The sequence below is a fragment of the Xylocopa sonorina genome, chromosome 1 (genome assembly GCF_050948175.1).
Source record: "Xylocopa sonorina isolate GNS202 chromosome 1, iyXylSono1_principal, whole genome shotgun sequence".
Classification (NCBI taxonomy): Eukaryota; Metazoa; Arthropoda; class Insecta; order Hymenoptera; family Apidae; genus Xylocopa; species Xylocopa sonorina.
The window spans coordinates 7,753,640-7,779,069 of NC_135193.1; the positions used below are offsets into that span (position 1 = coordinate 7,753,640).

At 46.7% G+C, this 25,430-nt stretch overlaps 1 protein-coding gene across 8 annotated transcripts in view; it reads right to left on the reverse strand.

Moving 5' to 3' along the window:
• The window catches only part of Atpalpha (sodium/potassium-transporting ATPase subunit alpha), a 108,954-nt gene that overhangs the window by 41,701 nt on the left and 41,823 nt on the right, over positions 1 to 25,430 (reverse strand). For 2 of the 8 annotated variants that reach the window (XM_076904233.1, XM_076904207.1), the window contains exon 1: positions 7,086 to 7,257. The exons of 4 other annotated variants lie outside the window; for them this stretch is intronic. In XM_076904233.1, coding sequence (XP_076760348.1) covers positions 7,086 to 7,088 — 3 coding nt within the window. In that variant the 5' untranslated portion in view covers positions 7,089 to 7,257. Of the gene's footprint in view, positions 1 to 7,085; positions 7,258 to 8,146; positions 8,297 to 25,430 lie in introns of those variants that run through there. 2 more of the 8 variants (XM_076904224.1, XM_076904199.1) reach the window with 2 other exon arrangements.

Here is a 25,430-nt window from a genome sequence, read left to right on the forward strand (position 1 = left end):
TTGGCTCGAAGAACAAGATTACTTTCCATCTATCTCTCGCTCTTTGCTTCCATTTCTTCGCCAACCCCTGACTGCATTGGATATCGATTTTTGAAATTTCAAACGCATGCAATTGAAAAGTGCTAAGAAAATAATATCGATTTTATCGAATGAAAAGGGGCGAACAAGAGGTCTTGGGTCGAAGAATAAGATTACTTTTCATCTATCTCTCGCTCTTTGCCTCCATTTCTTCGCCAACCCCTGACTGTATTGGATATCAATTCTTGAAATTTCAAACGCATGCAATTGAAAAGTGCTAAGAAAATAATATCGATTTTATCGAATGAAAAGGGGCGAACAGGAGGTCTTAGGTCGAAGAACAAGATTACTTTCCATCTATCTCTCGCTCTTTGCTTCCATTTCTTCGCCAACCCCTGACTGCATTGGATATCAATTCTTGAAATTTCAAACGCATGCAATTGAAAAGTGCTAAGAAAGTAATAAATTTCTAAATTTGGATCGCGTGGAGTTTAGTTAAGGACTATTGATAGTTAGACACTTGACACTTGCTATTTTAAAGGAAAGTTATAAGGGATGAAAATAAGGTTGATGTAACTTCAATTCGGTAAAATGGGTACGTAATGCATCGGAGGCTGTTTTAAGCTTCATTCGCTTGATTCGAATAAAACGCTATTTATAGAGAAATATCAGATAGACAGAAAACTCAAGAAACCATCTACTATATCTACAGAAAGTAACGTTTAAATAATACTTATTATCTAAGTATAACAATTTAAATGCTCGACGAATAAAAAAACTATTATATCGTACTTTTCATTCAGAAAACAGTATTCGCATAGCACAGAGAGAAAATAGAGAAAACTCAAGGCAGAAATAGTGTATGAAACGTTGCAAATTGGGCCATGTTAAACTATCTTCCAAGACGATTTATATAGAAATTTTCCATACTCAAACCCAAACAACTATATATACTGAATCTACAGAACGTAATATCCATTTAACGCTACTAAGGAACAAATAAAAAAATTCCATTCGTACACCAATCTCGATAAAAAGAAGCAACACCCATACACTCGCGTACACGAAATTCTAAGCATCGCAAGAAGTTCGCCAAACATCCCAGAGAATACATCTTAACTGAGACAACGGAGGGAGTCGCCTCCGAAGGGAATAACCTGAATTCGGTCTGGCGAGCCGCAACCGAGTCGATAGCTTCGTTTTAATAGCCGCGTCGAATCGATGGGCGACGGTTTCATAAATTACGAGATCGGCAACAAAGTTGCAAGCAGGTGTGTGTATACGTGAATGGCGTGGATCGATAGCCAGCAGCCGCTCCTCGTGTGTGCCACCGTCGAGGGAGGAACGCGGAACGCACAAGTCGCGATGGATCAACCCCGTTCGCAACGCGGCGGCGGACGAGGAGGGCGCGAAATGGAGGCCATCGCGGCAAAAGTGCTCTTTCAAAGAGGGAAGTCGTGTCGGAAATAAGATCCTTTAAATACACCGGCCGCCACCCGTGGTGTAGGGCAGTGAAAAACGGCGAAGGCCAGTCTTCGATGAACTCGTGACCTTCTTGGCGCACATTTAGCGGTTCTCCGTTCACATGCAACAATTCATTGATCATTCTTCCGTTTCTTTTTTCAGCCGCTTTCGAGACGGGAATACGAGGCTAACTGGGTCGAAGTGGATCGCGTTTAAAACTGGGGAGGGTCGTGTCGGTTTCGATGATCAACCGGAGTCTTTTCGAACTGTTCGTTCTTCTCTTCGAGCGTTAACTTGTTCCGTACTTTCGTTCACTTGTCGGTTTTAACGATTGCGTTGGAATCAGGTAATCCGCAGTGCTGCATAACCGAAAGTGGAACCGTCTATTCGTCGCTTCGATTAAAGTTTGAGATAGAACATGTTTCGGAACAAACTCGAAAAATCTTGTAGCCGAACTTAAAAGCACGAAGAGCGTCATGAACTATCGAAACGTATCGAGAAACGCAAGAAAAACACCCTCGAGATGCTATCGTCGAGTATCACGCTATTCTCGTCGAAGAGATCTCGATAACGAGAGAAAGGAGGCTACGAAGAAGGGGAATCGCGAAGAAACAACGTCGTTTCGTAAGAAGCTTCCTCTGGTTTCTCGAGCGAAAGAGAAGAGACGAAGAGGAAAATAAGGGTCGAAGTCGCAGGCTCGAGTAAATGAAAAGGCAGGGTGAAAGGTATTCGTCGATGTGGGCGAAGAATAGAGAACACGTCGGAGTGGAATTGGCCGAAGTTATCATACGAATCGAAATGTCAGAGGAATTATAAATAGGTTAGGATCGATAGACAGCGTAGAAGGCAAGCCTGGGCGCCATCTAGTCTGCGGCCCGTCCGCCTACAACCACCCCCTGCATCAGACCTCGCAACCCTTTTCTAATGGACGCTGCCTTCGATTGCATTCCGAACGATCCTCAAAGAACGAGTCACCCATTCTTTTCATCTTGCCAGGTGTTAATTAAACGTCGACTCGACACTGAACCGTGAACGCTTATGCGAATTAATAGTTTCACAATCGCTGCTGAAGAAACGGAACTTTGAGTACCAAAGTTTGTTGTCTACTTCTTTTTGCGGACGTTGTTCAGTTTTTATATTATGTTTTATATTACTATCACGACAGAATTGAAAATTGTAATCGATAACAAGTGGAGCGATCAAGCGATTAGAAAAATTTATTAGACGACTCAGAAGACGTTCCAAGTATCGTTCAGACTTTTTTCCACCGATCCCAACCATCTGTAACACTTAGATCCGTCAAAACAATCATCCAACAGCCTGAAACAACGCTAACCAAGCAAACATCAGACGCCCACGCCTTCTTTTCTAGAAAGTAAAATTTCTGAATCGAACTGAAACTTCTTTCATCCTCTACTGTCACAATTCGGATCGAACCGCGAACGATTGTCAGATAAACGATTCTAATCCTGTTCTCAGCTACGAACGCGATCGAACCTCGTGACAAGACCTCGTGAAATCACAACTATCACGCGATTGCAACTCGCTCCTGTTCCTTTCTATTCTCGTAAATTATATTCTCGAATATTCCCTCAAATTATATTCTCTCGAAGGAAGAACACGGCGAGTCACTCGAGAGCAAGAAAGAAAACGGGATTTCGGCACGTATCCCCGGGAGAGAGGGACACAGAAGGACCGGAAGGAAGGCTGGACGTACCACGGCGGCGGGCTACGCCTCAAGAACCTGTTCAGGCCGGCGTGAGCTCGTTAGGAACACTTCTGACGGAAATGAGCGTTTTGCGGGGCCGTACGAGAAACGTTAAGTGCCGTGTGATGCGCGGCCCGTTGGTTGGTTAACTTCTGCGCTCGTGGCAGCGCGCGATCGCCTACCGAACGTTCACGATTGGAGAACGTATCTCGAAATGCATCTTCATCGCGAACTTCGAACGAGACACGCGTTACGTGATTCATGACTCGTCGAGATTTACAGGGAGACACGAAATTTGATAAAAAGATAGAGAAATATACAAGAAAGTTCACCGTGGATCGATTCAGAAAGTTCAGCTTAGCTCTGGCGTCGTTCCGGTTCACGGTTCTGTGGATTTCTACTCCAAAGTGCAAGATTATTAATTAGTTTTGCAGATTTTTAAGATCCTTCTCGAGATGTCGTTAAAATATAGAAACCGCATGGATTTGGGTTCGAGGAAGATCAAAGACAGGTTAAATGACTTAGTTCTCTGTATCCTTAGGGGATGAACATTAAACCCTCCCTTCAGGCGATGTCTGCGGTCCCTGAAGACCAATAGTATCGCTTTGTGTATACACAGACGCGTTTCCTCTCTGTCTGGCTAAAGAATAATACGATAATCAAAGGAAAAATTCGTGCTACCAAAAACTCGTCGTTTATGGAGATTTTTAGGTTTCGTTGAAAGTTTCTGAGGTTGCCGACAGTTTAGTTTCACAGACTTCTCTTTGAGAAGACTTTCTGCTATTCGTGTGAAGAGTTCCTTTCACGGATATCGACCAGAGGAAGATTGATGACGCCTAGACCGAAGTAAGCTTCGAGGTTCGTTAAACGAAGGGTGTCACAGAATTCCTCCATACTTTTCGCGTAAAAACGTTGCTAAATGAATCTTGTTGGACTTAACGACCGACGAACGAGGGAAAATCAGAAAGAAAAGTGCGAAGAACTCGATGGCTCGATAAGAAGCAGTTTCCGTGTGCTCGTAATTCGAAAGGAGCGAAACACACGATGCTCTGACTAAGCTTCAGGCACGGATAAGATGGAAGACGATCGATCGGAAAGGAGAGCATCCCGTGGCAACGTCGACGATCAGCGTTCCGCGGTAGCAGAGGACAACGAAGGTCGGCCATGACGCTCGGAACGATTTCATTCTTTTCGTTTATTGTATCGCGCAATCGATAGCTGGACCGAGCATTGAATGAACACGAACGTCACCGACGCGTTATGTAACTGACCTGAGCGGCTCGCGAAGGGCGCAAGTCCTCCAGTCGAAGGTCACAGGTCGAAATCGTCGTGCGATACCTGCGACCTGACTCGCTTGACCTTTCGAGAGCATCTGATAAAAAATGCCGCATCTTAATTCGAAAAATTAACGACAAACTGTGCGACGCTAACTTGTAACTACGCGATGCCAGCAAAAAATAGAAAACGATGAATCGAAGTTCGAATACAACGAACTATTATTTACCAGAACGTAAAAATGGACCGTAACGGAGCATTGGAAAAATTCAAGTTTCGTCAAGAATCTAAGTTATGCGAAAAAAAGAGCTCGAGAAACGGCGAGTTTGAGATCAGAAAATGTTCTCTAGAAAATGGACTGCGTTGAGAAATTGCGATTGAATGCTGGAGTAAAGAGAAAAATGAGAAATGGCGAGAGAGCGATGGCGAAGAAACATCCGCGGGTAATCGCGTTCGCAACGAAAGAGCCGATTAGATATTCGCGAGGTGGATCGCGGCGGGATAATCGAGAGGCGGAAGTGGCTCGAAGGAATTTCAATGAATGAAAAACGCCGGTAAGGGCCAGTTAAAAGGATCGACCTTTTCAATTGACGGCTGCGTCCTTGGGCGAGCGGCGGCACCAGCCCCGAGCAAGAGCGAGCTAGCGTGCGAACGCGCGCACGGGACGTGCTCCATACGCCTCGTCAAAGACGCTCCTCCATTACAGTCGAAACGATCGACCCAAACTTCGTTCGAGCTGAAAAAAGAACCCACTGGAAACGCGCGAAAAAATTTACGCAACGTCGAGAAGCTACAATTTCAGAGAATCCGGATGAACTCTCGGAGAAAGGACCAGTTGAGGAGCACGTCCAAACGAGAACGAAGGCTGAAACGTGATCAGACTCGAGCAAACTATCGATCGATCCAGACAGGAAACCCTTTCCTAACGTAGCGTCGTCCAGGGGACAGAATTGTCAGCCCAGAATTCGTTTCTCAACCCTTTTCGTGCGTCCATTTTCTCGTTCGAACTCGACTGTTCGTCGAGGAAGCTAAATTCATAATTATTGATCGAAGTAACGTTCGATTTAGCGTTCGAAAGCCGCGAGTCTGTCACGCGAGGAAATCAAAGAAGATTGCAGAGGTAGAACCGAGTGAGTCGTCGAGCGGAAGTTCCTTCGAACGATCGATGGGCGCAAAAAGTTCGCGTCTAATGACACATTCGGGGCAGCTGACTAGCACGTTAGAACTAGTTAAGAGATCGAGTGGAATTCGCGAAATTGCGGCGAACAGATCGTTAGAACGGAACGATAGGTAAGGTTAGAAAGGGGGAGAGAAAAAAAAGGAAGGGGAAGCCCGCAATCGAGGGCGTGTCGCGAAACTTCCGTGGCTAGGTTAGGTATCGTTTATAGCTACGTTTGCGTTATCGGTTTTCGAAGTGTCCCGTGAATAAAGCCGCGACTGGACGACGATCAGAGAAATCGTACGACGCGAGCTGAACAACGTAGCCCTCCTCCAAGGATTGTTGCAACGGTTCGCAGGTATCGAGAATGGTACGGAACGCGAGCTATAAATCGTCGTTATCAAGGATTCCGATTTATCCTTGCTCGCGTAGAGTTTGCGCACAGCCCAGGCGAAAGGTGAGCTTTAATAGCTCGCTAAATATACCAGTCTCCACGCGGACGTTATTTTCTGCTGGAACATGCGACGATCGATCGAATTAAGGAGGTCTCGAGGTGAAACGAGCAGAAAACGAGCCGCCTAGCGATCGTAAACCAGGTGCTAGTAGTCGAGATTTCTCGTAAACCGATCCCTTTCTCGATCGTTCCGTAAATCGGTGATAAAACGTCGTTAAACCGCGAACTTCCATCGACGTACCTCTCCAGCAGTCGAAGGGCGATCCTACGTTCCCCTGTCACGAGGGGTTCAGACCGTCCCATTTCGTGCGACTCGCACGTTTCGTCGACTCGTCGAACGGCTCTCGCGAGCGGGAAACGAACCGTGAAACTGTCGGAGAAAAATTTCGAACGACAACCAGAATAACGTTGGCGTTATTAGCGAGGATTTTCATTCAGGATTTCCGCGAGGAAAAATCGTGACAGCCGCACGGAAAGTCCGCAGCTGGTCGGCGGCGCGTGCGCGTCCCGCTGCAACAACACCCTCGCTACGACACCCCGCGAAACTAGATCCGTCCTCCTCGTCCCAGGGCGCCCACCCGTCTTCGAGAGAGAAAAAAAAAAGGGGCACGGCAGCCACAGTTTTCCAGCCTTCCTTTCTTTTATCCCGCTCGGGACGCACTAAGACCGACGACGCCTCTAAAGAGCGTAGTAGCGCGAGCCGCACAAATTGGGTCAGGGTACCACGCGTTAATCCCCGATGGCGAAGCACTGTCGGACCTGGCCACTGTCCTACCGCGGCTGAAGGGCGCCTTCTTCCACCGTGGGACACTTCTCGCGTACAACTTATCACGTAACATCGAAAAAAAATCGCGAAACGTATCTAGGGAGGATCCCCAGAGGAGCTGGAAGGGAAAGTAAAAAAAAAGAAAAAAATGTCGAGGCGAAGGGGAGAGAGTCTACGAAGAGGACGACGCAGGGAAGGTCGACGCAGGTAGAGGTGGTTTCCCCATAAAATGCCACTTTACCATCTCGTTCCTTTGCACTGGGCCACCGGTCGAAGATGAAGAAGAAGAAGCAGAAGAAGAAGAAGAAGAAGAAGGAGAAAGAAACAGACAGAGGGAGGGACAGCCTTTCCGACTCCGAGGAACTTCCTCGCTTTCCTGGAAACGACACTGACAGAACGGATCACTGGGAAGAACTGCTTCGCGCGGATTCCGCGAGAGTTCGACGTCGAAAGAAAGCTAGATAGATGAGGAGAGAGAGATAGAGAGAGAGAGAGAGGAGAGAGCAACCCTTCCTTGTCACGCAACGCCTTTGTCTCTCGCTCGTTCCCACCCTCCCCCTCTTACCCCCTCGATCGAAGCTCCTCTTTAGCAGTGGTTACACCACAGACTCGCCTCTCTCTCTCTCTCTCTCTTACTCTCCCTCGCTCTCTTGCGCCCTCTCTCTATATATTCCTTCCTGGCCCCCCTTCCGTTTGCCCGATTTTCCAAATCCACACCGATATACGACGGACAGCGATTTCAGACTACTGCAGTTGATAACGGTTAGATAGATCGACAGCGGGGAATTGAAGCTCGAGAATAAGAGAAGCAACACCCACGAGAATTCCTACTCGCGGCGTTCAGTGTCACAATATGAAACGGAATTCCAGTACGTCCTGTCCCCCTGCAGAAGAGAGGCCTACTCTCTAATAAAGCGTTCTTCCGACCTCTAAAACCCATTCACGCTTCTCACTCGTGCTCTGCCTCGATTCCGTCTTTCTTTCTCTCCTTCCTCGTTTTGCACTTCAAATCTTGCTCGCTTACGCGCTCGTTTATACTTCTTCATCTCTTTCTCTCTCTCATTCTCTCTCTCTCTCATACGCTCGCTCATGTACACAGTCACGCAAACGCCTACAGAGACACGCTCGCATACATAAGCACGCGCACACTATTGCTCGCCACTCTATCTGGCTATCTGTCAGAGAGCTGTCGAGGAAAGCAGGATTTAAGCTGCGGGTTTTATACACGCTGCGACTAGAATAAGCGAAGGCTGGCTGCTCTGAGACACGGAGAGATGGCTGTGCGTCTAAGCAATCACAAACCTTGTCACCCATGGCTGCGGCGAGCGGTGTTCGATGAGATAGAAGGTTAACAGCGCGGCTTCGGGTGGACCAGAGACTGACTGGCGTTTCGAGTCGTCGAGGACCGCCGGCATCATCGACCCGTCTTCTCCCACCAGGAACCAAGTACCCCCACCAGCAGAAGCGAGCGTCCCTCTCCCGACCAACCCGCTTCGACAAACCCACGGTGCCCGTCTTCCCACCACCGTCGACCACGACCGTTCCCGATTCACCCCCATTCCTGTGCCTCGCATCTCGAGCGCCACCAGCCAACCAACGCGAACACTTCCTACGGCCATCCTAGAACTTAGCGATGGCCACAAGAAACCGAGGCTTCCTTTCGTTCACCTTTGCTGCTGCGTCCTCACGATCTTATTGTTTAACGAGCAGTACTCGCGAGGAAATTTCTGCGCGAGGGAACCCCTTATCGAGGAATACGCTCGACGATCGACGTTGCTACGTTTCGTTGTTCTTCCTTGGAATCCAAAATGGCTAAAACGAGTCACTGTGCCGGAGGTTTGTCTCTTTAATTTTGTTCGCTTAAAAAATTTCGATTCGTGTACAACCATCGAGTCCGCCGATCGACTTTCACGGGAACCAATCGACGAACCTTTAGGAAAAGTAATTCTATTTCCCGATAGCTCGAGTTATTAGACGAATCGAATACGAGGGCCTAAGAAAAGATATCCTCTACCCTCTGAATATTACAACGCGCACTTTACTTATAGACATTCCGTTCCCTCTTTGCATACGCAAAGTCCTTCGAAACGTGTATGCATTCCACATATCGCATCGATTACGTTCGACTACTACTAAATAACTCAGGGCATCGTTTAATTCCCTGCAAACCTTGTACATTAACAATTCATTAAATCCGTTGAACGACTATTACCAAAGGTCCACTAGTCACGACCCTTCGCGCGATCCACCCCCTTGCGTCTTACTTACGCGACATCCACCTATTAAAGGAAGAGAAAAAAAAAATTACAACGTCCCACTAAAATCATGTATAGAATCTCGCGAAGCAGAGCCATTAAAGCGATCGTAGACCCAAATTGCTGGAGATCGCGTAGGGACGAAAAAGGAGCGTGCCCATCGCTACCTAGATCCCCGCAGCCCCTCTGTCCCGGTGCACAGGCGACCGCCACCCCTTCTCGTGGCACCGTTCGAACCCCTAGCCGAAGGGGTGCTGGTTGCTGCCGCCGCCGCCGCGGTAGTCCGCGCCCCCAAACCGACGGCGCACGCTCGAGCGTCGCGACGGTGCTTCTCAACCCGTTCGCCCGGCGTCGATCAGCCCTGTCCACGAGGAAGGCTGGCTCTCTCTGCTCTAGCCGCGCGCGGTTCCCTGGGGAAATTTTTCGGCCGCGAACTGCGCCTCGACGGAGGGTTAATCGGGCGAGACCGAAGAAATACCGTCTGGCCGAGAGGATCGCGTTTCTGCTGGCTCGAAAACGTTAACCCACGCTGGGTAGGACAGCTCTCGATGGTGCTGAGATGGATCTCTCCGGAAGTGGGACAGTCGATCGCAATTATAAGTTCAGGAGTTACGAAGTTTCATTTTTGAGGAAGAGAATAGAGCTGCTCGTGTTGGTCGTGCGTGGAGACGTTAAATTGGAGGGTCGAGGAAGGGTTGGAAGTCCGAAGGGACGATGAGAGCCACTGGGACGCGATCTGTGCTACTGGGCTACGCGCCACACGGCGCTTTGGCCGAACGACCGACTCTACTCGCGACCACGATCCAACGTCTCCCTCCACCATTGTTCGACCCTTCTCCCGTACCCCTGGAACCGACTGCTGGATCCTTATCCTGCGCCGCCATGCAAATCTTCCCTCTTCCACGTTACGAGCCACGAGAGCTGGCTGCTTCCGAGTTTAACCGGAGACCACGTCGCGTACGACGAGATCCCGTTTCCTGCCGGCTCGCGAGGGATGATCGAGCGAGGGACCAGCGTCGTTTCCCTCCCCTTGGTCGAGTTCCGCGCGACCAATGGCCAATGGTGTCGTTCTCGCCGCCGTGAAATCGGAGGACACGTCGATCCGACGCGAGGAACGAGCGGAGCTGGCCGCAATTTGTATTAGGAAAAGCGTGGGCACGCGGCGGTTACACCCTCGCCCGGTCCACGGCGAGTGGAAAGTTTCCAAGGCAATTTGCGAGCATCCCGCTCGATTGCCACCTCGTTACGCTTATTTTCATTAGCCCAGTCAGCACCCCAGGGCGCAGCAGAGGACGCTTGGCTCGATCCACGAGTTTTGGGATCGCTTTCGTGATCAATCGAGAACCAAGAGGGGTTGCAGGCGCTCGCACGCGTCGCGACACCCTTTCAACGTAACCGGACCCGCGCTTTCCACGCTGCTGTCTCTTCGCGGACAGGTCTCTAATGGGCTATCGTGGGAGCAGGTGTCCAGAGATTCGAGAACGACACTCTTCGAAGGAAATGCAGGGCCGTGGAATATTTCTTCGCAGGCATCGATCGTCTCCGAGGCGAGGGATGAAATCCTCTCGGATCGCAACGACGCGTCTCTTGATTCTCTCTCTCTCTCTATTTCTTCGATCCTCCTCGTCCAGACGAAGAACGCGGTTCCCAAGGCAAGGAAATTCAATCGCGGGCTGCAGGCTTTTTCTCGTCGTCAGCGATTTAATCATCGACCCGCTATCAACGCCGGCCAACCGTGCCTTCCGCGCTTTTCATTACGGTTCGTTAGAACGTCTCTAGCTGGGGCTGCTTCGAGACGCTCGACCGTCCCACCGGTGACTCGGCTCGTTGCTGGAATTACTTGATAATTACTTCCACCGTTGGCCACGCGACCCTAGAATCCGTGGACCGTCCACGGAACGCGCTGTATCGAGAGGGGGTGGTTTAAGAAGGCTGCCCATCCGGATGCTGATCACGCAATTAGGCGCGCTTCTGGGAGATTAATTGTCTCTGCGTAATTGCTCCTTTGTTTTTCGTGCATTCGGATGAGTAATGGATGGCAAATTCGCGGTCGTAACGCTTGGTCCAGGGAAACGTACGAATTTATTGACGCGAGCGCCGGAGGAATTTGCTTGATCGTGGGGCTGTGGAGTGCGCGAGGAGCAGGGTGCTGTTGCAGTTGGACGAGCTCGTTCCAGGTTGGACCAGACGTACCTGCGTCTCTCGAGAACCACGCATGAATTTTTTCCATACAAAAAACGTACTCTAATCGGTCAAATATCTTTCGTTCTGTTCGATGATCTTCTGCGATCTTTCTGATAAGTTCATAATTCGAGACGTAAGTTCAATTTGTCCCGATAATATCACTTCGTTAGCGATTTCAATTTTTCCTGTATCTCATTAAAATTGCTCGCGCGGAACTCGATTTCCCGAGTAGAGGGCTTCGGTACGGCGTTGCTGTGGAAACGATATTTCCAAATAGGAAACCAGACCAGTGCATGAATACCTTCTTCTCGTACTTGCCTGAATACCTTTTCCAGTTCCTATAAGCACCAATCGTTAACCAGTCCGGTTCTAAAACACCGCGGGACCTAATTAGATCCCCGACGAATTAATCGCGAAGTATCGATACCGCTACGAAATTCGTTCGAATCGTTGCCATCGAACCATCAGACGGTGGTTCTACAAGATTAATTCCAAACCTCGACCAATCGTTGCAAACTCAAGCGTCGTGGCGAGCAACCAAACCGTATCCGTAGCCAGCATCCCCCTGACTGAATCGCGGCCATTTAACCGGCTCCAAGAGCGCCCTATCAGCCGATCCAATAACGCGGGTCGTCGAAAATACGGGCAGCCGATAAATAACGCAAAAGCGGCGTCGAAGAGCGCAGCGGCGAGGGCGAGACGACGACGGACTTTGCGCGACACGATCGTTCGAAGCGTCAGCGCGATCGATCCTCCGCGGGGGTGGAACTGGGCTAGGCTAAAGTCCCTGAAACAACTCATTACGTAACGTCCGTCGACGTATTCAGCCCGGCAATGCGGTCCGTTGTTGCGGATCGTTCGCGAGACGCGAGCCAGGTAAGGAGGCGACTCGCTTCCGGTCGGATGAACGCGCGAACGGGACGCAGCGTGGACCTCGATGGTCGTTCGCCAGCGATCGATTACGCGTGACGGATGCCTTCGAAGGGAAAACTGGAAGCGAGACTGGGTGGAAAGAGGGTGGGTAGTCGCGAAGAGGAGAGGAAGTTTGTTGGGCGCGTTAGAAAAATTGGGCGGAACTGGTGGCGGGTTCCACGGGGACACGGGTGGTTACGTAACTCGTGGGGAATTATATCGGGAGTCCAGGAGAGCTGCGTGATTCGAGGACGCTTCCTGCTCCCTGGCATCCACTCTAATCTGTGGATGGGACTGGGTGGCGGTTCTGTTTTATGGGTGCCACTGAAAATTTCGTAGCGAGATCTCACGGTGTTGGGAACATTTTTCGAAAGTTTCATTGGGACGTACTGTTATTACGAATTTGGCGATCGGATAAATTGGGGATTTCTGTGCAGGGAATTCGCGATCCTCTTTTATATCAATTCGTTTACCATTCTCGAAATTGATATTTCTATTAAAATACTCGATTCGCGATTGACTAGAATTTAGAATATTTCTATGGGCGACCAAGGGCGTGAAAAAAAGCTCGCGTCCAAAAAATTCCGCCATCTCAGCAAGCAAACACGGTTAACCAAACCGTTCGGTAAATATCCCGGATTGTCCAACTCGAAGACCGCAACGAACCAAAATACACGGCAGGTGTTTGCGATTTGTTTGAACGAGCGTAACTGGCGACCAGTGGACCAAATGCAAATGAAGGAACCGCGTGTGCTCTGAAAATCCATGAATCGCCAGTGGAAGGTGGCGGGCAGACATCGCGAGAACTGGTCCAATTCCGATTGATAGTCGCGCGACTTTTCGCGTGAAAAGGAACGATCCAGAATCACTGGACACTCGTCACCGTCGGACGAGCCGGCCCACAGAAGCGTGAACTTGAAGCGATCCTGGAAAACTAGCCGAACTGACCTTGACACGGTTCGCCCTACATCGCGATTTGTCGCACAAATGAAATTTGCATAAGTGCCACTCCGCTGATTAGACGAACGCCGCTCTCGTTTCGACGAGTGATATCGAGCGGACGTTCCTTGATCGCTCCCCGTTTCCTTCTAACGCTCCGCGAAGTCTCGCGACACCCAAATTGGATCGACGAAATTTTGTCGCTCCAAGCGAATTCGAATTGTCGCGAAACCAGGCGAACGAAAAACGACAAATGAACGCGAAGCGAGTTTATCTGAGACTTTGCGATGAGAAAGAAATTTTTTTATTCAGTTTATCGTTCCTTCGAACCGATGTTAGACGATGTTATTTCAAAGCTGACTAAATATCGTTATCCTCTCCAACCCTCTACGAATCATACGCAGACACGAGCCGCGACGCGGAGGACCGCGCGTTCTCCAAGCGGTCACTCCACTGACGTTTCAATTTCAGAAGCTTCCGTTTCTGGTTTTCCTCGCTCGCGTAACTTCCTCGAGCCGCGCGCAAAGGCTCGACTGCTCGCAGAGAACCGTCGAGGGGTGCGTTCGTGGTACCGCGTGATCGCGCAATCCTGTTTATCGCGTACGGTTTTGAATAACGAAAGGCAGCGACGGAGCAGAGGTCAGGCACGGTTGTCGAGCGAGGGACGGGGGGCCACGAAACATGATTCATTTCCTGCGAATCAAATTCGTGGCGGTGTCGGAGACGCGGCTGGGGACGCGACGGGGTGTGCACGCGCTCGCGAGTGCTGTTTAATGACTCACGCGTTAATCGGACCTGCCTCGAAGTCGACCAGACGAGCAATTAGCGCGACAGTTTTTTACGAGACGAGGGATATCGACGGATTCCAAGATTCCTGGTGGTTTCGCTTGCTTTTCAGAGAACTGCTGTGCTTTCTAAACCTCCTTCTTTTTTTTTTTTTTGAGTAATTAGGTTGCTATTTTGGCAGTCTGATCGATTTCAATGCGTGCATTCCTTCATTTTGAATGAAATTTGTCTAATTTTCTGGAAGATTAGATTTTAAGATGTTTATGTATTTTTACCCCTAAAGATCGCCAAAATGATTGAAAGATGTTGCTTTGAGAATGAACACCATGTATATAGGAATATGTAAACAATTTGATTTGTTTATCACAATTGCAGTATTTACACTCCGTCGTAGCCTCTGTTACTTCTTTACAGCATTATTTACTCATCAAGAGAGAATTGTCTACCGTTAAGGGTTAATTGAAGCACTCAGGAGTCAAACTGATCAATACCACTTCCTATAAATCTATCAGGTTTATTACCAGCTCGCACTGATTCTCAAGTGCGACTCGACACAATATAGGAGCGCACAATTGAAATGTAATCAGACAGCTATTAAGATAAAGGTTTTTGATAAATCACCATTTACTTGAAACTTGAAAGCTGCAGAACACTGCATCTGCCGTTGAGACTGCAAGTTAGAAACGGAATAACTGATAAATATAAAATATGCTTCTATTTTTATTATTCGTGGTAGCTTTTAAAGTGTTAGAATAAGCAAAATTAATCTGTATATTAACTGTTATTATAAGACGAAATTAAAACATAGAATCGGTCGAGAAATGTACACTTTCGTATCCACGCCAGTCTCTCTATTCGCGGTTTCAATTCATAAAGGGGATGGTGCATTAATTCCACGATCCAATGTCTACATCAAAGTGGCTCGATAATATCGACACGATATTTCAATATACCTTCTATTAGCTCGCACTCCATTAATAATGACTGGAAATTACAAACGGAGTTCCCGTGGAACAACAGCGGTCCTCTAATCCAGACCGTCATTAGCCCGCTCTGTAACGCAATTATCTCTGACTGACTGCTTGCTTTAATAACAACGGCCATTGACGAAATAATCGCGAAAACGTCGCTGCGCGTTCCTGGCGAGGTCTTGAATTTCCAGAATAACAACGGATATTACGCTTTCTACGTCCGCGGAAGGAGGGCGAACAAAAGATACGAGGGTTGCAGACGGATAACAGCTTCGAGTCTCGAGTCACGGTAGGGTTGCACGCGGAAAAAGGGAAGCGTAAACCTTGTAAGCCTTTCGATAGCTCTGCCGTCTGCGTTCGCGGATCGATACTTTTAAACTACTCCTGTGTGTCGATGCAGAGCCAACGGATGCTCCGCTGGATTCTTTTTTTTTTTTTTTTACCTTCTTCTGCTTCTTTGTTCGTTTCAGTTGTCGTTTTATTTATTTAACACCGAGTGCTCTGCGAATAAGTGCACACCAGGCAGGAATAAACGAAAGCGTTTTCACGTGTATGCAAATACACTGCCTGTCCCAGATTGCTCGTATCGCACAATGCGAGGGCTGGAAAGGTTCCTCGTTTAATCCGCCCAGCGTTCCATTGTGTCTTAAAAACTAATGCAAATGGAGTTACTTGTTTTATCGGGCACGTTTCTGCTTCGAACCTGCCGCTTTTCAGATACGGTTCAAACTACTTTTATTCGATGGGTCTGTAAACGAGCCTTGATTCGCCGGGCAACGAGCTTAATAATTAATTAGTAGCCAACAGGAAGTCGAGGAGCAGTTGTTTCGATTCGAGAATACCGATCTCAAAGAGTTTTCTAGTTAGCATCCCTTTTACAATTACTTTGTAAATCGAGATTTCGAACGAAAGAGAGACTCCTATTTAAGTTAGAGAATTTTTAATAAGTTTATTTAGGTCTTCGTCCTACGAAACACTATGCAAAATTAACAGAACGGTTCGCTTGGTCCTTTCTTCGTGGAATCCCTTATCCGAAACTTCGAGACACGTTCTTTAGATTAGCAATCTGTATCTAATCTTCGACTTTCTACTTAGTATTTTCAACATACTAGCAGAAGTGAAAATTCCTTCTCGCTAATACAATTTTAAACCTCAAACGCGCGTGCACACGCGCACAGCAATCTAAAGTCGAACTGGTAATTGCTCAACGAAAATCGATGCCATCCCGACCACTAACCGAACGCAAACGTTAACGCGTGCCAGTAAATTAGCAAATTTCAATTCACGAACGAACTCACGCCATTGGATATTAACGCAGCGAAAATTTGGCAAATATCAACCCCCAATAGTCGGTCGTCGAACGACTTAATTCGCGTCTAACGACGGCGAGACGAGAAGGGGTTGGCGAACGACGAGACACTGTCGTTTGGGATTCAATGGAGATTTATAAGTCGAACGTGGCCGCGTCTCAGGACGGTGGAGAACGGAAGGGGAATAAGTCGCTCGCCAGCCGACCACGGGGGTGGCGAGCAACGCCTTCAATTTCCCAGCGACGACGGCGACGTAAAACGGACAGAAACGCGCGAGACGATTCGTATAACAACGGGGCTGTAATAAAAGCGTCGGTGAAACGAGCGAGGAGCTCGTTCCAGGAATTGTCGAAGACACCTCGTGACTGCCAACCGTCGAACGGGGTGCACGCGCCAGGGTGAACGTGGAAGCACGGGGGTTGAGCGGCGCTGTTTCATGGGATTAAATAAGCAGGTTAGAGGAGGAGCTGCGAGAAGAGGGGTGCGAATGAATTTCTCCGCGATAATTGGCTCTGCCGTTGATATTCGAGCGTGGTGCTTTTAGACGCTGGTGTCGTGTTCGCCAGGCTTTTCGGTGCTGATGGGTTTGTTTAAGGAGCGACGCGTTCAATTGACAAATTCTTTTTCTAAGACGAAAGAGAGTAAACGAGCACTGAAATACTTTAGTGGTTGGTTCGATAGGTTTGTTGAATTATGTTTATCAATTATACGAAGTGACTTTTCAACCCTTGCAGATCGAGGCTCAATTTTTTTTCAAACAAATTTCTCGTTATAGGTTAAATTAAGTACATTAATGTAATCTTTTTAGGATTCAATTTTTACCGAAGACTCTTTTCACGATTAATTGCTTTTAGACGCTGGTGTCGTATTTGCTGGGCTTTTCAGTGCTGATGGGTTTGTTTAAGGAGCGACGCGTTCAATTGACAAATTCTTTTTCTAAGACGAAAGAGAGTAAACGAGCACTGAAATACTTTAGTGGTTGGTTCGATAGGTTTGTTGAATTATGTTTATTAATTACACGAAGTGACTTTTCAACCCTTGCAGATCGAGGCTCAATTCTTTTCAAACAGATTTCTCGTTATAGGTTAAATTAAGTACATTGATGTAACCTTTTTAGGATTCAATTTTTATCGAAGACTCTTTTCACGATTAATCATTAACAATAAGAGGTTTCATAAGCTTCACTAAAAATCATGAAACTGGAGGTCGTCGACTTTAATCGCGATAAACGTTGCCGCAATCTAAAGTCGTACGTTACACCCTTATCGCTGTTCCATTTTATATTACAAGTACACCATGGTACTAACAACAAGCACGCACGACCAGTTTATCCGTATTATATAAAATTCCTAGATTGAAAAAGAAGTAAGAAACCGCGATCAATTGTCGCATATTTTCAGACAGAAATTGAATAGTCGACCCCTTGACATGCGAGTTGAACAAAGTCCAATAAGAATGTGGAAACTGTGCTAGAAGAATATCGCGTTATAGCAGGGTCGACTGTGAACAACAAATGAACGCGATTAATAACTCGACGATCAGACACGGAAAGTTCTCCTCTTTTGCTTCTCCTCTCTCAATGAAGAGCGTAACAAGTGTCGAGAGGGTTAATAAATCGATCGATCTGGCCGTGTCTTCTGATTAATTCGGGGGCTACCAACGGGCGATGGAAAAAAATGACGACAGAGTGGAACGAATCGCCAAGCTGGCGATGCCACCCCCGCGCTCCAACCAGTTAATCTCGCCAGCTTACAATACGCGAGCGTGTTCGGTTCATCGATCGTTCGCCGCGTTCGCGACGCACGTCCACCAGCGAAACGGACGCGAATCACCCGGGAAATGGGTCAAGTCCTAATTGCGTAGACGACGGGAAAAGCGGCGAGGAAAAAACAGGAAACGTCGCGCGCGACTTTCAACCCTCCCGCGGGACCGAATCGGACGAATGGCCCTCGCTGGATGTTAAAAAAATATTGAAACGTCGGTGTTGTTCGAGAGAGCTTAATGGAGTGTACTCCATAAATGGTTGATTAAACAGAGGAAGGAGAAGTTAATGTTCGCGAGGACGAGAGAAGCGTGTTTTCTTTTTCGTAATGGCTCGAGTTATGAATCGCGAGGGTTGTTGGAGGAGGTTACAAGTTGAAGTTATTGCCGTTTCGAGGAATGTGTACAGAAGTGGTGGATTGAAGCGAGACTGTGAGACTGAACGACGAGTGACGAACGAAAAGAGATTGCAAAAGTTGAATATCAACATCGTTAGACTTCTTTTTTTTATTTTTATTATACCTTTGGGGAAAGAATGTTAGAATTCTATTTGAAACAGTTAAGCAGACGAGCGGTTAAATAGAAGTTTCGAAATAGCACGGAGTTGTTATATTTGTTACAATTATTTGCACCTGTTACTTCACAATCGCATGCACACGTTACCACATTAATACTACCAACGTCCCACGTACACTGTGACAAAGTCGATACACGCGATTGCCAATAGCTACCATTAAAAATACAATGTCGATATTTCAAGGAATTCGATTAAAGGACTTCTGTTAATGGAAAAAAAACCGTGTTTGAAAGGAAAGTAGAGAGAGAGAGAGGACGAGAAAGGGGTGGAAAATCGAGTAGCTGTGCCACCGAGGAACCAGAAGTGCGGAGGAAGAAGAAACAGAGCCCCGTGCCAAGTCGATACTTCGTTTTCGATAACGTCGTTCGATTACCGATTAAAACGAGATTTCGATATCGTATTGCCCTTTTGTATTTCGCCGTATAATCAAATCGCGAATGGCACTTTGTTTTTTTTAACAATTAACTCCGGTTAAATACGAAACAGAGGGCGAGTCAGCGCTGGCTCTCTCATTATTCTCGATCGAACGAGCGCATTCTTTTCTCAAAGAGAAATATTTCTCTCGTTCTTTTTTTCGTGCGAGAAACAGCCACGTACAAAAGTAGGAGAGACCTGGCGTTTCAATTCTCATCGCGAAGAAATATCGCACGAAAATAATTAGCAGCTACTAAAAACACGATTCAACTATTAATAACTGAAACGAGATCGCTGGAATTTTTCTAAATTTTGCACGTTCAAAATATGTACTCTTCGGAGGGCTGCTAATTTAATAATAAATTTGATTAATTATCACAGAAAACTCGCTGTACTGTATTAAATTACGCGTTTCCACCCTTCATTTAACGCATTCAATTTTTCATGTTAAGTAGCTGCCAGTGGAAGCCATCGCGTATTTCCAAACAACCCTTCGTATTTAAATATCGACCAAAAGGAATTAAAGTACCGACCACTAGCATCATATCAACCGAAAGAGATGAAAATCCCAATCATCCTTGATTCGTTGCCAATTCGAGATTAATCGATAAACTAAAAAATTCCGTTCGACACAATCATCAGAGACGCGTAAGAGGGTTTGCTGAAAGATCGCAAGACATTCTCGCTCGAACCAACCCTTGTGTCGACGCGTAAAGTATGTTAGCTACGCGTGGAAAGTTCGAAATTACGCGAAACGATCCGTTCGTTGAGTTTCCATTCTGGTTCGAGCCGTGAGATTCCTCTGGGTTCGAGGGAAAGGGTTCGAGCGCGGCACTTATCGTCCGTTTACGGTCGAGGAGCCATCCGGGTCCGCATTGAGCGGCGTGTCACGCGCGTACCTGATCAACCCTCGAAGGGGAAGACGCGTTCCAGCCGCGTCTCGCGAGCGTGCATCGAAAGATAGAAAAATACGAGCCTGTTCCGGGTGTCGAAGTAGACCGTTTCCGATAACACGTCCCTCGTTTATAGATCGCGCGAGATCGTACCAGACGACGCCTGCCTCCGATAATGGAACGACCGGACCGGAAATGAGAATCGCGGCGTACGCGAAATCGATGACTGGACGATGAGCATTCTCGATGGTGATTCGTGTGTGCTCGAAATTGGGAACCGTTGAGGGAAACGATTGGCGAACGATCGATTTTCTGTGATTTAGCGATGGACTCACTCTCTCTCTCTCACTCTCTCTGTAACAAGCTGGCTCTTATAACACGTTTCTGTATAACGTTCAGATCAGATTGCGAGAATTTTTTATTTCTATCGAATTGTATCTTGCCTTTTGTGTTTACGAAAGTTTATTTTACGAGAAAATGCAATTTTTGTATAATCAATTTTTAGTTTACTCGCTTCTGAGTTTCTTATTGCTCGGCTTCCATAAAACCGTGGTACGAATCATACGCATTTTATAAGTTAATGAATAATTGGATGAAGTAACTGGTACTCGTTGCTCGATGAAAATTTTTATTGGTAAATATTCGATTTTGCGTTGGGATAATCGAGACGGGTTCTTAGATGAGTAATTAAGTTTGTTTTAGGCTGATGACGTTGGACGATGAATAATTCCATAAAATTATTTATATTCCCTGTTAGAATTCGATGGTGCTTACTTGGAAATATTTAATTTGAAATAAGCGTGCTTGACGAAATAAATTGTTCTCATTTTTCACCGACGGAAATGTTTCACATTGAACCGCCGTTATTTGCAGCGGACACGTTCCTCCTTGAGAATGCAGAGTGCCTAAAACGCTTCAGGCGTATGCAAATGTAACTACACAGTTTTTCAATTCTACACGGTGGTCCTCGAATACGTAGAAACTCGAAACGAATACTTTTCTAACCGTGACGGAAATTATTTCGAATCGACAAGGTTAGCGTAAATAAAATTGCGATCGTCAATCGAATAACCTCGAATTTATCGAATGAAACACAGGGGTAGTTTAGTCAAGAACTTTAGGCACGGAGAATTGGAAGAAAATTTGTTGAAAACCTTTAGAACTTCAGAGTGCAGCGTGATGGCTTCGAAGATTGATTTTCAGCATCCTGACCTGTTCAACTTCCTATCGAGGGACCACTGGGACCATTATGTTGAGAACTGAGAATCACAGTGGTTTACCCTTGTAACAAGCCTCCTGCGATCTAATCGTGGCATCGTCAAGAGCTTCTATGTTAATCGATCCCACCGAAAAGATGCAAAATTAATCTCGAACGATCATTTTCTCAAGCCAATACCCGTAATTTTCATTCATTTATTATATCTCTGGTCTAGAATACTACTCTACAGAATTGATAACGTCACTCTTAAATAAAACAAAAAATGATAAAAGTTCAATAGAGAGAGAAAGAGAGAGAGTAGAAAATGAAAACTCAGATGCACATGTAAAAGCAGAAGAAACAGCAACGAACGCGCGATTATTCAGAACCGCGCGCTAGAAAACCACCCTCGACTCTGTTCGACGATCGAACAGGTGCTCGAGGAGAGTTCACTCGTGGTGTTTCCTGGCGAACGCGAGTCGGAGTCGTAGCGACGCTCCCTCGTGAAGAGATCGTCAGGAGGCGAGCGAACGACGCTGCTCGTCGAGCGATTCGCAGCGACGCGCGAGTTACGCAATCGCCGGCTGGCCTTGCGCCAATCTCGCGTATCGCTCCGAATGGATTCCCGTCGGCGAAGGGCGAGCGGGGTTTGCGGCGGAGTCGCGACGACCGAGCGCGTATCCGCGTGTGCCGCGAGCGGGTTACGAAACGGCGCAACCTTTGTGTCAGGCCGCGTGTCGCGTCTCTCGTCGCGAGAGAACCGGTCTCTGCCTGCCGTTTTATCGCCGCCACGCGGTTTCAGAGGCGAGTGCCGTGGTGCTCGTTCGCGAGGATGTATAAAACGCGCGTATGGACCGCTGAGGAGAGGATGCTGGGGTCGTATCGAGCGTCGCGATCGAAGTTAGCTGTTTTTCTTTTTTCTGTTGTAAATATCTGATCGTTTTCGCATCTTTTGTTTTCGACCACGTGGCGTGAGACTTTCCTCGTATTTACTTCGCTTCCTTTTGTTACGCGAAACTGACAAACTGCGGTTTTGCGTCGAGCGGCCTCGTCGCATGGACCAAATCGTTCGCCACGGCTACAAAGGAATTTTATTAAGATTATACTTTTACCTATTTTAGTTGGAGTTGTTGGAGTTGAAATGAAATAGTGAAACGAGCTATAAACGCTGCAGAAAGAATGTTGAACGATATAGAAAGTTCTGAATACAGTAAAAAGGATCGTGGATACATTAGGCACTTGTGAGCATAGTAAAAGGGGCCATGGACGCGGTAAAATGGATCATGGGCACGATAAAAAGGATCACGAATACAATGGAGACTTGTGAACACAATAAAAAGGGCTGTAAATGTAACAGAGACCTGTGAACACAGTTAAAAGTACCACGAACACGATAAAAAAGACCTTGACCACGTTGCGTAGAACCATGAATACAGTGGAGACATCTGAACACGATAAAACGGTCCATAAAACCAGAGAAGACACCCATGAAGGTACCGCGAACACAATAAAGTGGTCCCCGACACAACGAAGACGGTACTAAATAAAATCTATATGATACAAATCTGTGAACACAATAAAATGATAACGAATGCCCTGAAATGGCACTTGACTACCGTTCTGCTCTCCCAACGTGAAGTTTATAATCGAACCTGCTGCTCGCTCAATTCGTTCTGTATATCTGAGACGAGAGAGCTGATACAGTGTAATAATACGAACCAATTAGAGTCGATGCGATTCGCATACATAGACGTACGAGCGTGGAAAAGGGTAATCGCCTGCCGCAATATATCCCAGACCTATCCCATTTTAATCGCGCTTAACCTCGATGCATAATTGCGGGAGGCAAGTGCGCGAGCGTACAAATAATTGGTCCGTTAACATAGTCTGATGCCACGACAAACACGTTCGTAGGTAAACTTATGCTCGCGGCACGATGTTTGCGAGTTGAACGGAGCCGGGGATGGTAAACGTCGAAGCCATCCCGAAATTACCGCGCGCCTTCTAAGCGAATTGCCCCGAGCGGGATCTTCGAGTTCGCGGAAATCGAGGACCCGACTCGAATCCAAAGAAATTCCAACGGAATTGTAATCACTTCAATTTCATAACCTCTTCAACGAAAAATGGAAACAATTATATGCATACAAGGATCGTTCAATTTTTTTTTTTTTTTGTAAATTCCAGACTTCGATGTAGAAACTTAGCAAATGCACTTTGCAATCAATATTTTTGCGTATCATCGATTGATCGCAATACGTTTCCTTAAATTTTAGAAATATCGATTCGCACGAAGTATGATCAAGTATGATCATTTGTTCCATGTCGAGTGAAACTTGCTAACAGCGGTTGTACACTATTATGGGGGTTGAAACCGCGTTATAGAAGGATCAATTGTGCTATTGGAGGTTTGACTAATTAATATATATATATACTATAATTATTCGAAAATGACAGACATGCGAGACAACGTTGGCGAACCCTTTCCAACTAACAAATAGTTGCACCCTTTCACGAAATATCTTCTACAACCCCTATAAAGTTTCTAGACGTAAAACCTACCTACGTATAAAGTTCGAGACTTTCCAATTATCACGCTTAATCAGCGAAATTCAACGATTTCCAGAGGCACTCCCTGTCTGCCACTAATTGCACGCAGTGTGTTTATGATTTTCCCGAATGCAACGTTCGCCGGAATTTTAATGACGCTCGTACGCGGCGGGAACACTCTCAACGGTTAATTACAAACCCTGTTAAGCAATCGTCGACAGCCAGACGATATTCGTGCTGACAATTCCGTTCGACGAACAAAATTCTTATAAAAAATTCTAAATCAGTAATCTGGTATCGCTTGTTGCGAACTAATTCGCTGAAATTTATAGAAATAACAGTGGAATTAAAATTCTTCGATTCTCTATGAAATTGTACTCCATTTCTTTTGTACGATTTTTAAGAAAACACCAGTACGGTTGACGAATCACTTATAAATACAAAATTAAATATCACAACGACGATGTTTCTAATTACTACGCGCAGCGTGTACCAAAATGGCCTCCATTAATCGTCGCTCGGGTGTTCTCTTAAAGTCGTAGGGAGAAACGGAACAGAATTTTCAAGAGAATCGAAGAACAGAAGCGGAGTGCGAATGGAACTCTGTTCCCAAAGGTTCGTACGTTTATGAATTGGATCAGAGCGTTGTCTGGAATATGCTGGAAATCGTGGATCGAGCGCGAGGGAAGAATATCAGGGGGTGGCTGGAGCGGCTCGATTCCTTTCTATTTATGATCCAGGCGATGTTATCCTTGATACGTTTGTACGTTTTATTGACAGAGCCAAAGTGTTCCGCAGCCACTTACCGCTTTAGCAAACAGAGCAAATTGCTGGATGCCTGTCAAGGTTCATTTGCAAACCCATGTTAATCGACCGTTTACTATGTTTGTACTGTGCATCTAAATATCCCTGTCCGTTCTCCAGTCGCTGAACGTCTCTTAAAATAACTAAGAGAAAGACGCTCCTTATAAAAAAAATTATCCTTCTCCTCGCTATTAAAGCGTCTAGAAAATATAGTTAATATTCTCGTTAAATAACGCAGAGAATATTGCTACCAAGGAACATTAACAGGCACGTGAAATTCGAAAACGGGCAAAAGAGGCTGGCGCGTAACGAGTAGTTAAATGGGGAATTAAAAGAATTAATCGAATCGAATAAACGCGTGCGAGACCGTGAGAGAGTGAGATGGGAAAGGAAAGGAGGAAGAGACGGAGCCAGGAAACAATTACGGCACCATAAAAAAAGAGTGGCGGGTCTGCCCACGGGTAATTTTTGCCCGCGTCGCACGTGTGAGTCGGCGATGACGCTAACCGGAGCCTCGTCGACGCACGTGACTATCAGCTCGTGGTACGGCCACGTACGGGGAAGATCGTGAATATGCAAGTGTACGTAATCTCGGGACGTAACGCGTACGAGAGGAGCCTACCGTACCACGCACCGGCTCTCTGCGAACGACTATTCGCTGTCCAGCCTCCGAGGGCCGCTTTTCATCCTCGCGCGAGCGGAGATCGGTCAGCCTCGTTCCGAGCTGAGTTCAGAGCTGAGCTCGAAGCTACCGCGAGTCGAGTTCTTTCCAGTCACTTGACTCGAAAACTTGCGTCAATTCGAGTAATTTGCCTTTCGATTTCTGCGTTCGTCTAAGTCCAGTAACTTGTCTCTCGAACAACGATGTCCCTAAACAATTGAGAATATCTGTGAGAAAAGAAATTCTCTAGAATTTTATATATTCTCGAAATTTGTCGAATCTATCGGAAACAAAGAGAGAAGAGAGGGAAAAATGGAGAATTAACGCGAGACGCGGAAAATCGAATTAGAAACGAGGTAAAAGCCGTGCGCGAG